The 17,382-nt window shown below is 34.6% G+C and overlaps 1 protein-coding gene across 6 annotated transcripts in view; it reads left to right on the top strand.

The window, feature by feature from the left end:
* The window catches only part of BLTP1 (bridge-like lipid transfer protein family member 1), a 212,003-nt gene that overhangs the window by 77,263 nt on the left and 117,358 nt on the right, over positions 1-17,382 (top strand). For 5 of the 6 annotated variants that reach the window (XM_082837740.1, XM_082837744.1, XM_082837743.1 and 2 more), the window contains 4 exons: positions 5,622-5,849; positions 6,647-6,784; positions 13,213-13,392; positions 15,931-16,059. In XM_082837740.1, the coding sequence (XP_082693866.1) occupies positions 5,622-5,849; positions 6,647-6,784; positions 13,213-13,392; positions 15,931-16,059 (675 nt within the window). The remainder of the gene's footprint in view (positions 1-5,621; positions 5,850-6,646; positions 6,785-13,212; positions 13,393-15,930; positions 16,060-17,382) is intronic. The other variant, XM_082837741.1, reaches the window with a different exon arrangement.

Genomic DNA, 17,382 nt, shown 5'->3' with positions numbered 1-17,382 from the left:
ATGTGCCACATCTTCTTTATCCATTCATCCGATGATGGGCACTTAGGTTGTTTCCATCTCCGGGCTATTGTAAACAGAGCTGCAATGAACATTTTGGTACATGACTCTTTTTGAATTTCGGTTTTCTCAGGGTATATGCCCAGTAGTGGGATTGCTGGGTCATATGTTAGTTCTATTTGTAGCTTTTTAAGGAACCTCCATACTGTTCTCCATAGTGGCTGAACCAATTCACATTCCCACCAGCAGTGCAAGAGTGTTCCCTTTTCTCCACACCCTCTCCAGCATTTATTGTTTGTAGATTTTTTGATGATGGCCATTCTGACTGGTGTGAGATGATATCTCATTGTAGTTTTGATTTGCATTTCTCTAATGATTAATGATGATGAGCATTCTTTCATGTGTTTGTTGGCAGTCTGTATATCCTCTTTGGAGAAATGTCTATTTAGGTCTTCTGCCCATTTTTGGATTGGGTTGTTTGCTTTTTTGTTATTGAGCTGCATGAGCTGCTTGTAAATTTTGGAGATTAATCCTTTGTCAGTTGCTTAACTTGCCAATATTTTCTCCCATTCTGAGGGTTGTCTTTTGGTCTTGTTTATGGTTTCCTTTCCTGTGCAAAAGCTTTGAAGTTTCATTAGGTCCCATTTGTTTATTTTTGTTTTTATTTCCATTACTCTAGGAGGTGGGTCAGAAAGGATCTTGCTGTGATTTATGTCATAGAGTGTTCTGCCTATGTTTTCCTCTAAGAGTTTGATAGTTTCTGGCCTTATATTTAGGTCTTTAATCCATTTTGAGCTTATTTTTGTGTATGGTGTTAGGGAGTGATCTAATCTCATACTTTTACATGTACCTGTCCAGTTTTCCCAGCACCACTTATTGAAGAGGCTGTCCTTTCTCCACTGTACATTTCTGCCACCTTTATCAAAGATAAGGTGTCCATATGTGCATGGGTTTATCTCTGGGCTTTCTATCCTGTTCCATTGATCTATCTTTCTGTTTTTGTGCCAGTACCATACCGTCTTGATAACTGTAGCTTTGTAGTATAGTCTGAAGTCAGGGAGCCTGATTCCTCCAGTTCCTTTTTTCGTTCTCAAGATTGCTTTGGCTATTCAGGGTCTTTTGTGTTTCCATACAAATTGCAAAATTTTTTGTTCTAGTTCTGTGAAAAATGCCAGTGGTTGTTTGATAGGGATTACATTGGATCTATAGATTGCTTTGGGTAGTAGAGTCATTTTCACAATGTTGATTCTTCCAATCCAAGAACATGGTATATCTCTCCATCTATTTGTATCATCTTTAATTTCTTTCATCAGTGTCTTATAATTTTCTGCATACAGGTCTTTTGTCTCCTTAGGTAGGTTTATTCCTAGATATTTTATTCTTTTTGTTTCAATGGTAAATGGGAGTGTTTTCTTGATTTCACTTTCAGATTTTTCATCATTAGTATATAGGAATGCCAGAGATTTCTGTGCATTAATTTTGTATCCTGCCACTTTACCAAATTCATTGATTAGCTCTAGTAGTTTTCTGGTAGCATCTTTAGGATTCTCTATGTATAGTATCATGTCATCTGCAAACAGTGACAGCTTTACTTCTTCTTTTCCGATTTGGATTCCTTTTATTTCCTTTTCTTCTCTGATTGCTGTGGCTAAAACTTCCAAAACTATGTTGAATAAGAGTGGTGAGAGTGGGCAACCTTGTCTTGTTCCTGATCTTAGTGGAAATGCTTTCAGTTTTTCACCATTGAGGACGATGTTTGCTGTGGGCTTGTCATATATGGCCTTTATTATGTTGAGGAAAGTTTCCTCTATGCCTACTTTCTGGAGGGTTTTTATCATAAATGGGTGTTGAATTTTGTCAAAAACTTACTCTGCATCTATTGAGATGATCATATGGTTTTTCTTCTTCAATTTGTTAATATGGTTTATCACATTGATAGATTTGCGTATATTGAAGAATCCTTGCATTCCTGGAATAAACCCCACTTGATCATGGTGTATGATCCTTTTAATGTGCTGTTGGATTCTGTTTGTTAGTATTTTGTTGAGGATTTTTGCATCTATGTTCATCAGTGATATTGGCCTGTAGTTTTCTTTCTTTGTGACATCTTTGTCTGGTTTTGATATCAAGGTGATGGTGGCCTCGTAGAAGGAGTTTGGGAGTGTTCCTCCCTCTGCTATATTTTGGAAGAGTTTGAGAAGGATAGGTGTTAGCTCTTCTCTAAATGTTTGATAGAATTCGCCTGTGAAGCCATCTGGTCCTGGGCTTTTCTTTGTTGGAAGATTTTTAATCACAGTTTCAATTTCAGTGCTTGTGATTGGTCTGTTCATATTTTCTATTTCTTCCTGATTCAGTCTTGGCAGGTTGTGCATTTCTACGAATTTGTCCATTTCTTCCAGGTTGTCCATTTTATTGGCATAGAGTTGCTTGTAGTAATCTCTCATGATCTCTGTTATTTCTGCAGTGTCAGTTGTTACCTCTCCTTTTTCATTTCTAATTCTATTGATTTGAGTCTTCTCTCTTTTTTTCTTGATGAGTCTGGCTAGTGGTTTATCTATTTTGTTTATCTTCTCAAAGAACCAGCTTTTAGTTTTATTGATCTTTGCTATTGTTTCCTTCATTTCTTTTTCATTTATTTCTGATCTGATTTTTATGATTTCTTTCCTTCTGCTAGCTTTGGGGTTTTTTTGTTCTTCTTTCTCTAATTGCTTTAGGTGCAAGGTTAGGTTGTTTATTCTAGATGTTTCCTGCTTCTTAAGGTGGGCTTGTATTGCTATAAACTTCCCCCTTAGAACTGCTTTTGCTGCATCCCACAAGTTTTGGGTCGTTGTGTCTCCATTGTCATTTGCTGCATTTATTCTTAATGGAAGAAGGAAATCTGAATCTAAATAGTGGTAGCATATCAGTGGTGGCCAATAGTAACCATGGATTAAGGGTATATATGACATATATGTTTTTCTTATTAAAAAATAGTTTTAATGGGGAATATAGCCATTATTTTGTAATAACTGTAAATGGAGTATAACCTGTAAAAATTATGTAAAAAATAAAAAATATTAAAAAATAGTTTTATTGGTCTTGAAGAGAAGCCTGGCTATCAAGTTTTGATTTTAAAAAACAATATTGGAAACAGAGTATTTGTAGGGTTTTTTTTTCCTTCACTTCTGATTTTATCAGCTGTCTTCTAACTATTGTTGTAATACCTGTTTTTTCCTTTTTCTTTTTTTATTTTGAGGAATGAGTATGATTGGATAAGTATTAATTTTTAGCTGGGGAAAAAAATGACAGTCTCCTGTTACTTAAACTAGGTTACTTGATACTCATGTAATAAAATATTTCTGGGAAATTAAAATTACAGAGGACTCGTAAGTAAACTGAAAATGTAGTTTATCATTCTTAACGTCATACATGCTAAAAACTTGACAAAAGAATACATTTTCCCAATTCTGTAAGTCAATGGTTTTTTTCTAGGGTTGTTTAAAATGGAAATAGGATTTTTATTTGTATTTGTAAATATTTGTATACATTCACTAATGTTAAAATATCATAAAAGTTTGCCATAATATATTACTACTTGCCAGATACTTCAGTCAAACTTTTGGTAATTTTTTAGTGAATCCTTAAGAAATTAACTCTTATAGATGGAACTCACATATTAAAAATCCTCACAAAACTTAAATCAGACACCAACATTAAACTTTTAACATTAGGCTAGCTTTTAAAGAGTTATGATTTACCTGTTGATAATACTCAACAGGTACAAATGTGTTAACGCATAAAAGACTCCTAGTGTTTTATAACTCTTTAAAAACAGTCATTGACACATTTAATAAAACTTAGCAGATGTCTTTTATTATGTTGGAGATTCAGTAATCCCTAAAGAATCTGATATGAGTTATTTCTATTTCAGATAATTAAGCAGAGATTGGTTTAGTAGCAAATTGAACATTATGCCCAAGAGAATCTTTTTCCTTTAATTGTAGTAATCTACAGGAACCTTTTTTTTTTTAGGGTTAAAAATTGTAAGAGACTACAAGGGAATCTTTTAAAAATAAGAATTATTAAGCTAGTGTTTTTAAAAATTAGCTAAAATAAGAATAACATTTCTAATGATTTGTTGGTAACTCTTAGTATGTTGAAAGCTAATAAACATCAATAGAATACATTGACTCCTTAGATAAGTTGTGTGGAGGGGAGGTAGGGCAGAGATGATTAGGTCTGGAGGCCATTTGCAGATAAAATCACCAAAGGAACTTCCATTTTCTACTTGTCTCTGGACTCCATGGCCACTATAAACCTGATGAACCCATCTCCAGGACTGGGACAGCATGTATGTTTTGAAAAGGCTTCTCAGATGATCTGAGGGAGAACTACTGCTCCAAATAACTCTAGGTTTTTAATGTTGATTGAAATCAATTAGATATTTATTTTGAGTTTTACAAATTTAATGTTGGAATTCAGGATAAAAACCAATATTTATTTACCTTTCTATTTGTGTTTGAATTTGTCCGTGCTTCGGAGTTATATAAGCACAATTAAATCAAGCAGGTTCTAAGTAGGACCTGTATTATTTAGAGGCAGATGACAGTAGAGAATAGAGGAAAAAGCCCCAGTTCTGCAAGTCAGTATATTTGGGATTTTAATATTTGCCCTGCCAGTAATTAACTGAATGACCTTAAGCCCTTCAATATCCTTTCCTATGAAAGGATATTAATTGGCCGTATATCCAGAACCCTAGCCAGAAAATAAATATGTCAATAACCAAAATGCAGAATTTACCAAAATACTACCTTGGTTTTAATATTGAGCAAATGTAGTCAACAGTGTTAATTGGAATATTTTAACAACTTTTTGATTACTACTGACAGATCAAATAGGCAAAATTTAAATTTGGAATTAATAGGAAGAAAAAAGAATTTCAATTAAAAAGGAAATTTGAATTCTGATGCAAAAGAAACCAGATATTAATTGTTGAAACACTTCTGAAATTCGAATACTTAAGAAACCAGGATGAACTGTGTGAAAGGAAGTTTTGGTAACTATTTATAATGTTTTTGTCACAAGTAACCAAAATGGGGCATTCTTATTAAAGCTGTTAAAACATTCCTGATAAATATTCCAACTGTAATATATAAATTACAGATTTAGCTAATTGGATTTTTCCAAATTGATTTTTAGTGAATTGATCTGCTTCCCTCAAAGGATATCTCTGGGTATTATTACCTCAGAACTCTGAGAAGCACAGATTGAAAACAACTGAACCTTTCAAATCTTCATAGGTTTCTTTTAGGATCTAAATTGCAAGTTTTTGCTATAATTAGAGGTGGTGTTATCATGAAGCTTTACTACAAACTTCTGTAACTTTTTGTGGGTTTTTTTTTTTTTTTTTTTTTTTGCTACGGAATAGTTATTTGCTAAGCAGCCAAGTAAGTGACTGCTTAAATATATGTAGTTAAATATTAAGTGGGTGCCTTAAATATATGTATCTTGTTTTCATTTAAAGGAAATAGACTGATGCTTTAAAAGAGGTTAAAGAATTGCTTAGTTTACAGATTTCAGGCTCCAAGGTGAAAAGTTGTTGTTACGTATCTCTTTTGATGGCAATTTATTCTTAATATTTGTAGGAAAACTACTTTGGGGAAGATGACATGTATATGGATTTTGAAGAGGTTATTTCAAGTCCTGTTCTGTCACTGTCAACATCATCCAGCTCTGGGTGGACTGCTGTTGGAATGGAAAATGACAAAAAAGAAAATGAAAGTTCAGCCAAGTCAATTCATCCGCTTACCTTGCGTCCTTGGGATATTACTGTACTTGTTAATTTGCACAAAGTTCACGGGCGTCTTCCTGTTGTAAGTGTTTACGTGTCAAAATAGTCTGGAGTTTATTATGAAATCCACTCAGCCTAGGAAACTGTGTCTGTGTGTGCACACACTTACATAAAAAATTCACATTCAAAAACACTTCTGAATTTATCTTTTTATCTTTATAAAGCTAGTTTATTATTTTCTTCATAGTATAATTACCCGATCACTGATAATTTTCCGTTCTGTTTTTCTTCTTTCACTTTAGTTCCTTCTTTGCTGTTCTATATAAGTTTAGAACATTTTGCCATGCTGTTGAGTTGCTAGGTTTATAGTTAGCCTGATGGATGTCCTAGGACTTCATATTTTTTTAGCCTTTATCTCTAACTCCAGACCAGTCTGGGATGTTAGACCTATTACAAAATCAAGATTCAGACTTGACCCTGGAGGTTGAGTTGTGTCAGAGGTTAGGATTCAGCACAGTATCCTGGTTTACTCTAAAGGATGACCCTTGGGCCTCTTGGGGCTGACTTGAAATCAGATTATATTGTCCAAAGAACCCATGGCCATTGGAGCCAGGCCAGATAGGGAGGGTGTGGCCCTAGAGCATTGTGCTGCATACTGGGTCCATGTCATGTTCCTAGGGTTGCACGGGAAAGGAATCACCTCTGGTGCTTAGTGAACCTAATGTCTTTTTCTGGGGACAGAATACTTTTTTTTTGTCAGTAAGCACTGTTTCTCCTTGTAAAATATCAGTCTTTTAATTGTATAAATGTAACTTTTATTTTCCTGTACTTCCTTGGTCTTTATCTGTATCTTGATTATGGTGTTTTGCTTGACTTTAGCATGGAACTACTGATGGCCCTGAGTGTCCTACAGCTTTTTTGGAAAGACTATGTTTTGAAATGAAAAAAGGATTTAGGGAGACCATGCTGCAACTTGTCCTGTCACCCCTGAATGTGTGTGTCAGTGATAACTATCAGGTAATGTGAAACTGAGTTATGGTAAAGACTTAGAGATTTATTATTACTATTTTGGGGGTCAAAACAATGTGTTAACTTCAGAGCATGGAATATATAGCTCTTAAAATTAGGTACCTTTAATTTAACTGTACTAAGCAGTTTTGTATTGTGTGTATATATGAGAATTGTTTCAAGAATCTTAGTTCTTCTTTTTTTTCCTCTGCTTATTTCCTTATTTATATGATCCCAAACAATTATATTTAATATCTATTGTTTTTAGAAATGGAAAGAAATACTTTCTAACTTTCTCGTATGTTTATGGAAGGGAAAAACTAATTGTATACAATGTTGGTAGATAGTGTTGAAAATCACAACCAAAGTATTAATATTAACCATTACCATAAATCTTGAAAACATGCGTACCTACATGGTCAATGATTTATTCTTTTCATCTAATGTACCTACCAGATACTTTGTTAATTCCTTCAAGATATTCCTGAGGCTCTTTTGGAAGTGAACTGGTGACATTCATCAAATGGGAATATTTTACATTCCTGGGTAGATTATTACTTTATTATTATTATTTTTTAATGCCAATGGCTTCTCTTGGCATCTACCACTACTTTAAGGCTCTTTCCTACTTTTAGTCAAGTTGTATGTTTTAGAACTATGATGTTTTTTAGTACAAAGCAAAGTAAAATTATAAACAGGAGGAAGAATCTGACAGTGAATCATCAATGAATGATAACTCACTATGGAGTCTATGTAGTAACTGATCATCTTATTTAAAAGAGCATACCCCTTTTCACTCTTTTGCCATAACTGACTATATTTTTCTATTGTAGTAGCTAAAACGTAACACTTAATGTATGATAGTTTTTGCCACAGAATATTTCTTTTTTAAAAACTTTTATTTCAAACGAATTATAGATTTATAGGAGGTTACAAAGGTAGTACAGAGAGTTTCTGTGTTTCCTCCATGTTGATCTTTTACATAATTATGGTATAGTATCAAAACCAGGAGATTGACATTGGCACAATATGTGTGCATAGTTCTGTGTCATCTTATCACGTGTAGATTTGTGTAACTGCCACCCAAATCAAGATACAGAACTATTCTATCATCACGAAGATCTCACTTGTGTTAACACTTTTAACTTGTCACATGAAACCTTAAAAATAACTCTTGTCCTCTCTCTAATTAGTGGGTCATTAGAATTGGTTGTTTTTTTATTTTGGGAGGCAAGTGTATGGAGAGGGAGCCCATCTCCTTTTTTCAGTCTGTTGAGGAAATTAGTAAAGGTAAAAGGGAAATATCTTCTTATGACTGAGTTCTGAGAATCTTAGGTGAGCATCTCTGGTTGCTTATGAGTACCTGGTGATACTTCAACTTCTATTTCAATCACTGCATTCTCAAAAGACTTCAGTAGATATAAAAAATATTTTATTGAGTTTATTATGAAAATTCATATTAACCCTAATTATAGAATTACTGGCAAACTTGTACAGAGACCGAAGTGTAAAGTGTGATTTATTTGGTGATAAGAAAAGGAATTCAGGGAATGGAGATATCAAGGCAGTAGTAGAAGTATTAGTGATGTTTTGTTTCCTGGATGGTTAACACTTCATAATTCACCCCGAAGACAAGCATAGTCTATACATATTTTCTTGGAATTTGCTTATCTACTTAATTTGCTTACATTTTGTAGTGCTAGCATTCCTAAGAAATATTTTCTTCTTTTGTCTTTATACTATCTAATACTCTTTCATGGTGGGAAGCTTCACACTGTGACTGCCCTCAAGACTCAGTTCTGGTCACTCACCTGTAGCTGCTTATTTCTGGTAGCATTAGTCTTAGTGCAGAACTTCAAGGTTAAGGATCTAATGTGATGGGTCTATTATTGTGTCTGACTTATGAAACCACACACTTTTTACTTGATCATCTTTTGATGTATATTAGTTTTCTAGGGCTGCCAATGCAAGGTACCCCACACTGGGTGGCTTAGAACAACAGAAACTTATTCTTTCACAGTTTTGGAGCCTGGAAGTCTGAAATTGGTGTGTTTGGCAGGGCCATGCTCTCTTTCAAGGCCGTAGGAGAGGATCCTTCCTTGTCTTTTCCTAGCTTTTGGTGGTCGCTAACAGTCCTTGGCATTCCTTGTTTTGTAGTTGCATCACTCAAATCTCTGCCTCTGTCTTCACGTGGCATTTTCTCCATGAGTCTGTGTGTCTAAGTTTTCCCCTTACAAGGACACTGTTCCTTGGATTAGGGCCCACTGTAATCCAGTGTAATTTTAACTTGATTACATTCGTCAAGACCCTATTTCCAAATAAGATCACATTCACAGGTACCTGAGCTTAGGAATTGAAGGTGTCTTCATAGGGGACACAATTCAACCCACTAAACGATGCAAGCCGTAATAAAATTTAGAATATAATCTTTATTGGTGACTAGGTAGGCTTTACCTTTAGGACAAGCCAAGATCCACATGTTTGTTTTTGTTTTTTTGGCAGTGGGTGGTGAGAGAGAGGATAGAATCCAGGATGATGCCTGGTTTTTGCTTTGGGCAATTAACTTAGCCAGTGGGAGATAAAGAATACGGGAGGAGGAACTGGTTTATAGGGGAAGATGATGCGTTTATGGGCATGTTGGGTTTGAAGTACCAATAAATCAACCTTCATTTTCTAGTATTTTCCAAAGAGTGGACTTCATTGTCTTTGAGAAATACATTGTCTTTGAGATAAACTCACCTAAGTGTCTGTGTAGGTACAGTGGCATTCAAAAGTCATAAATAGCTGACTTTCTGATGGTACTCTAATATACTAACAGCAGATGCATATGTGGGCCCTGAACATTCTTGGAAAATACATTTGGATGGTCCCTGTGATAACCTATGGCTAAAAATAATAAAAATAGACAAGCTGGGTGGTAGTGACGGATAAAGGCATCATGCCCTCAATACCCCCTGTCTCGTCTGCATGAACCCCTCCCCCCCAACTTTAAGGCCAAATGCACTTTATTTTCTTTTGCCTTTTGACCCCTTTCACCCATTTCCCCCACCCCCTACTCTCACCTCTGGCAACCACCAATCTGTTTTCTGTATTCTGTGAGCTTTTTTTAGATTCCACATGTAAGAGGGATCATATGGTATTTGTCTTTCTCTATCTTACTTATTTCACTTAGCATATTGCCCTCGAGGTCCATTTATGTTGTTGCAAATGGCAAGATTTCCTTCTTTTTTTATGACTGATATTCCACTGTGTGTGTGTGTGTGTGTGTATACACACATATATATGTGTATATATATATTCACCATAATTTCTTTATGACTAATATTCCACTGTATATGTGTGTGTATATATATACACACACATATATATTCACTATAATTTATTTATGACTGATATTCCACTGTATGTGTGTATATATATATATACACATATATATGTATGTGTATATATATTCACCATAATTTCTTTATGACTGATATTCCACTGTATGTGTGTGTGTGTATATATATATATATACACATATATATGTATGTATATATATATATTCACCATAATTTCTTTATCCATTCATCCATTGACAGACAGGTTTTTTCCGAATCTTGGCTTTTGTAAATAATACTGCAGTGAAAATGGCAATGCATGTATCTCTTTGAATTAGTGTTTCCTTCGGATAACTACCCAGAAGTGGAATTGCTGAATCACATGGCAGTTCTATTTTTAATTTTTTGAGAAACCACCATTATTCTCCATAGTGGATGCACCAATTTACATTCCCACCAACAGTGCACAAGGGTTCCCTTTTCTCCATATCCTTGCCAACATTTGTGTTCTTTTTGATGAGAGCCATTCTGACAGGTGTGAAGTGATATCTCACTATGGTTTTGATTTGCATTTCCCTGATGTTTAGTGACGTTGAGCATCTTTTCATGTGTCTGTTGACCTTCTGCATGTCCTCTTTGGAGAAATAGCTATTCAGATCGTCTGCCCATTTCTTAAATTGGATTTTTTTTTTTGCTATTGAGTTGTGGGAATTCTTTATATATTTTGGTATTAGACCTGTATCAGATTTATGATTTGCAAATATTTTCTTTTTTTTAAATAAATTTATTTATTTATTTACTTATTTTTGGCTGTGTTGGGTCTTCGTTTCTGTGTGAGGGCTTTCTCTAGTTGCGGCGAGCAGGGGCCACTCTTCATCGCAGTGCGTGGGCCTCTCACTGTTGCAGCCTCTCTTGTTGCGGAGCACAGGCTCCAGACGTGCAGGCTCAGTAGTTGTGGCTCACAGGCCTAGTTACTCCACGGCATGTGGGATCTTCCCAGACCAGGGCTCGAACCCGTGTCCCCTGCATTGGCAGGCAGCTTCTCAACCACTGTGCCACCAGGGAAGCCCTGCAAATATTTTCTTTTCTTCTGCAGGTCGCCTTTTCATTTTGTTGATAGTTTCCTTTGCTACAAAGAAGCTTTTTAGTTTGATGTAGTCCCACTTGTTTATTTTTGCTTTTGTTGCTTTGCCTTTGGTGTTAGATTCAAAAAATAATCACCAAGCCCATGTCAGAGAGTCTACTTCTGATATTTTCTTCTAGGAGTTTTATGGTTTCAGGTCTTACATTCAAGTCTCTAATTAATTTTGAGTTGATTTTTGTATATGGTATAAGATAGTGATTGAGTTTCATTCTTTTAGTATGTGTTACTGAGTTTTCCCAGCACTGTTTATTGAAGAGACTCTCCTTTCCTCATTGTATATTCTTGGATCCTTTGCTGTAAATTAATTGACCATATATATGTGTGTTTATTTCTGGGCTCTCTATTCTGTTCCATTGACTTATGTGTCTGTTTTTATGTTAATACCATACTGTTTTGATTATTACAGCTATGTGATAGAGTTTGAGATAAGGGAGCATGATACCTCCAGCTTTCTTTTGTCTTTTTCAAGATTACTTTGGGTATTTGGGTTTTTTTGTGGTTCTATACGAATTCTAGGATTATTTGTTCTATTTCTTTGAAAGATGCCATTGGAATTTTGATAGGGATTGCATTGAGTCTGTAGATTGCTTTGGGTAGTGTGGACATTTTAACAATATTGATTCTTCCAAACCAAGATCCACATGTATTTTTGAGCTCAGAAAAAGCTATCAAAAGCTTTATCCTGAGAATTATTGAATCTCAGTGCCAGAAGTGATCTTTATTGACCATCTTCTCCAGCTGCATCAGATAAAACAGAAGGGAACTGAGGCCTGGAGAAGTTAAGTAATTATATATACTGTCACACAGCTTAGACGAAAATAAAATTTAAAAATGTGTCAGAAGAGTTTCTAGAGCTATTGTTATACTCACAATTTGAAATGAACTTTTAAGAATTCTTTATGAATTCAACTTAACTCTATTCTTAAAAACACTTTTTTATGAACGCAGTTCCCAAAATTTGTGTTGAAACAAGGAACATTAACCCTGTAAGATGGCCTGCACACACACACACTAAAAAGACTGTCATGGTAAAATTAAGATAAATAATTTCAAGTGTAAAAAGTGCTGCAAGGAGAGGAATGAGGTACTTTGGTAGCATGTAATAGTCTTAAGATAAAAACATGATAAAACTTGATTTTAAAAGATCTCTGTGGTGGTTTTGTAGAGTGTGGACCAGAGATATGTAAAAGTTAAGGCTTGGGAGATCCTGGCAAGAGGTTGTATTATTTGGACCAGGATGATAGCAGTGAAGCTGGAAGAAACTCAGTGCATTTGTGAGAGATTGGGAGGTAGATTCTATAGAAATTGGTGACTGATGGGTAGGGCATTACCAAACTTACTTTATTCTGTATTTCTAATAACCATCTGTGAAACCAGTGTTGCACGGAATACCCTATTTTAGGACATATGCTTTAGCTTTCTGAGTAAGTCTTAGAAATTTTCTCTTTGAAATGTTGCTGCTTTTTAGTTTTGAATATATAATTATTCTTGTAAGATGGATCTATCCTTTTAATATTTACATAATTCTCAAAATCTTTATGAAAGATGGCTTTCTTTGCTAGTTCCTTGTTTTATGGTCTTAATGGTCTTTGTTCTTCCATGTTATTTTCTTCTTTTTAATACTTCGATCTCATGATTCCTGCCTTGTCACAAAAGATTGGCCTCTTACATTCCCTCTCAGTTATAATACTTGTTTCTTTTTATTCATTGAGGCAGTTACCAATCAGAGATCTGCATTTTTTTTTTAGGACTTTGCTGTCTCGCTTTGCAGTTGGGCTCTTATGGATAATGTCACTAAAGAAGCTTAACACAGACTGCTTTTATGGGTACAAGGTTGTGTTAGGAGCTTGTGGATCCCAAAGTCATATTTTCCAAATAGCATGTTTTTACCTTTTGTCACTGGGGGAAAAAGCAGCTAGCAATTATAATGCTGATTTTTCTTATGCTTCTTACAGTCTTATTATTGTTTTCAGCAGCGACCCCCTGTGGATGAAGTGCTCAGGGAAGGTCACATCAATTTGTCAGGTCTCCAGCTGAGAGCACATGCTATGTTCTCAGCAGAAGGTCTTACTTTGGGAAGTGATTCCTTAGAATACGCATGGCTAATTGATGTGCAGGCTGGAAGCCTTACAGCTAAGGTCACAGCACCACAGGTATGTTCTCAGTTCTCAGAGTGCTATCTCCTGACTTTTTTTTTTTTCCTTTACTCACCCACCTCCCCAAGAATAGGTTATATGCCCATTTGAATGTTCATTTTATTCCCACTTGCCATTCAGAATTTTCTTAGTATTATATGAGTCAGAGACAAGTTTCACTTTTCTGGGCCACCTAAAATTGATGGGTGTGATGTTTTATAGTTCTGTGTAATATTTTCAAGAATTCAAGACTTTCTTTGAGAAAAACTCAGGATGAGAAATTTCTGGAAATCAAATTATATATTATTAAAATTACATTACTTGGCTCTCCACTGTTGGAACAATCTTGTTTTCCCAGTACACAGAATAATTTTCTAAGAACTTTACCTTGTATATTTCTTAAGTAGGATTTGAAAACAGCATTTATACTATTAAGGTAGCATCATTCTTTACTTGTGATGTCCCAAAACAAGATAAAATCGTTTGAACCTCCACTTAGTGATATGGATACTGGTTTAGAAAAATAAAAATGAATTTATTGGTAAGAAAATCTGGTCTGGAGAGCTAGTTGTGATCCTTTTGGATAAATTCTCCTTCCCCCTCACTGTCCCACTTAGTCTTGAGGAGTCTCAGATGCCTAAAGGGTTATAGTCAGCCCTCCCTATCCACAGGTTCTGCATCCACAGGTTCAACCAACCGTGGATTCAACCAACTGCAGATGTGAAGCCTAAGGATACAGAGGGCTGACTGTATTTAGTTCTAGAAATGGACCATTGAAATTTAGTCAAATGTCTGTATTACTGTAATATTTCACCTGTTGAGCCATTTACAGGCATACCTCATTTTATTGTACTTCACAGATTTTGCTTTCTTTCTTTTTTTTTTTTTTTTTTTTTTTTACAAATTGAAGGTTTGTGGCAGTGCTGCATCAAGCAGGTCTATCAGCACCATTTTTCTGACAGCATTTGCTCAATTTATGTGTCTGTCACATTTTGGTAATTATTGCAATATTTTAAACTTTTTCATTATTATTACATCTGTTATGGTAATCTGTGATTAGTGATCTTTGATGTTAGTTACTATTGCAAAAAGATTATAAATCATTGAAGGCTCAGGTTAGCATTTTTTAGCAACAAAGTATCTTTTAATTAAGGTATGTGTGTTGTTTTTTTAGGCATAATGTTATTGTGCACTTGATAGACTACTAGTTACTTGTAAATATAACTTCTACATGCACTGGGAAACCAAGTATTTGTGACTTGCTTTATTGTGATAGTCACTATATTGCAAATTTATTGCGGTGGTCTGGAACCAAACCCACAGTATCTCTGAGGTATGCCTGTATTTATAATGTGCGTTTCATAATTGGTGTTTCAAAAGATTGGAATGCGGTAGAAAGGTACATACTCAGTTTTTAATAAAGAATTACAGAATGAGTGTGAAATACGTGTAATTTAGAGGTAAGTAGTGGCAACAAGCAGGTGAATAAAGACTAGATACCTTGTGTATCTGCAGGAAATTGTTGGAGGGCAGCAAAAATTAAGATTCTAGAAATAGTAGGAAAATGAATGGAATTGAAAAGGGATATTTTATATAAAAATGAATGGAAAGAAATATATAATGGTAAAAACAAATATTTATTGCTCAGTAGCCTCATAACTGTCTTTTTATCTGCCATTTTCTGTCTCTAAATATACAAGTAAAAAGTGAAGCATATAACAAAACAGTTTGTTCCCAGCAAGCATGCAGTGAAGCTGTGCTGACCCTCCAAGATTGGACACAATTCCTTTAATCTAAAGATTGCTAGACTCTCATATATGTTGCCCTTATTAGAAGATGAAACATTTCTCTTTCTTCTGCACTAGAATCATGGCATCACTGTTTCCTGCAAGGTTCATGAATCCATACGTGCTTTTAGTGTTTATTCCATTCTTTGTATGTTTTAAAAGTGAAATTCATGTTTTCTGAGAGTTCAAGATATGTACTTTTTTTTTGGGGGGGGGGGATAATACCGTGTATACCCCTGTCTCAGTGTTTATTGTAAACTAACTAATTATAAAATTAAGGTTTTTTCTTAAACTCAATATTTGATGAAAAATTGATATATACTTACTTAAACTTCTATTCATAAAAGTTCTTCAATCTTCAGAATACCTGATTTTCTAAAATTGTAGCTTAATAGATATAAATTTCACTTCAAAGCTTGGTTTATTATTAGGTAGAGAATTTTAGGTGCTTTTCTGTGCAGAGGATTCCGATTAATCATATAAGAAGAAAGATATAACCTTGAAAAAAAATACTTGCTTTAGAGGTTGCTGAAGTTGAATTTTTTAGTTGAAATGAGTTTTCATTTTGGCAATGCATTTTGTCATTCACAAATGAAAAGTAACACAAGCTTATAAATGATGTCAAGGTAGAAAAATGATATTGGTTAACAAGTAGAATCCACTCTTTGGATTCTTTCAAGCTGTATTAATATTCTTGATAAGATTTTAAACTCTGAACAATTGTTTAGAATGCTAACAGTGTTGTCAACCTGTCATGGCTTATTTGCAGCTGGCTTGTCTCTTGGAGTGGGGACAGACATTTGTTTTTCATGTCGTATGTCGGGAGTATGAACTGGAAAGACCAAAATCAGTAATAGTATGTCAGCATGGAATTGATCGTCGGTTCTGTGAATCCAAGGTATGTTAACAGATATGTTAGCAGTATTATAAACATTTATGGCTTTTTTCGAAGTGAAAGAGATATCAGCTTTAAATCAACTGTACATAGCATCAAGTAAACACCAAAGTTCAGTTTTTTCAATTACTAAAGTTATTTTGAACATTTATAGCCACTTGTTATTTAGTTGTAAATATTTAAAATATGAGGTAATTATTAAAACATACATTCATAAATAAATGGAGATATTATAAAATTATGTCTTATCTCTTACTGCATTATTATACTAACTCTTTGGGATATGGACGTGTGTTTATGTAGAAGGTTTAGAAATTGGAGGAAGAAGGTTAAATTCCTTACATGGCATTGTTTGCAGACCCTTCTGGAACATACATATTCTCCTTTAACATGATTAGCAATGTTGGGCATTTGCCAAGTTTCCTGACTCCAGATCTTACACTCTTTCTACCGCATTGCACTACCGCAACTAAGGGTCATTACAGTACCTTCAAGAGGGTTGTAAAAAGTAGATAGTAATTCCTAAAATCATGTACAGGGGCAGAGAGATGCAGAGTGTTATTTTGTAGTAAGCACTGTTCCTTATGCATTTAGGGTGGGGAACATTTTTTAAGTATGCTCCTTTGAGAAAACCTGGAAAACATTGTAGTTTCAAAACAGAAAAATAACTTACCCTAATTCTACAACATAGAGATAGCCATTGCTAAGAGTTTAGTTTTTCTTTCTAGTTTCTTTTCTATGTGTCTTTCCTTTCTTTTTTCTTTTGTTATACAAACTGTATGTTTGCTATTATATTACTGTGAGTTGGAAGTAATTCATTCTGCTTTTAATTTTATGTCCAAGAAAATCTGTAACCTGTGCTAATTTACCATCAATAAAGGAAACAGCTGTAATTGGTGATAAAATTATTTATTTTCTTGTTATAAACGCAATGCCAGGCTCCAGGGAGTTGGTTCTGTAGTCATTAGTTTCTTACCAATAATTTGTACATACTTGTAGGTATCTCCTCCCTCTTTTTTTTTTCCTACTAATACTCAGAGCTTTTAAGTTGTATTATAATTTTAAAAAATCAACTTCATTGAGGCATAATTTACATACAATAAATTCACCCTTTTTAAGTTTGAGTTTTGAGAAAAGTTATATATACTGGTGTAACCCTTACCACCAATGAAGATCTAGAACATTTCTATCACCTTAGGAAATTCCTTTGTGACCCTTCTCAGTCAGACACTATTCCACACATCCACTGATATTCTTTCTGTCATTTTAGGTCAGATTTTTTTTAAGGTCTATTTCGTGTGGAGGAAATATATTAGTATAGAGCAC

This window comes from Leucopleurus acutus, assembly GCF_964270905.1.
Source record: "Leucopleurus acutus genome assembly, chromosome: 4".
NCBI classification, from domain to species: Eukaryota; Metazoa; Chordata; class Mammalia; order Artiodactyla; family Delphinidae; genus Leucopleurus; species Leucopleurus acutus.
The sequence above is the reverse complement of the archived record's forward strand: the minus strand, read 5'-3'. Positions and strand labels throughout refer to the sequence as shown.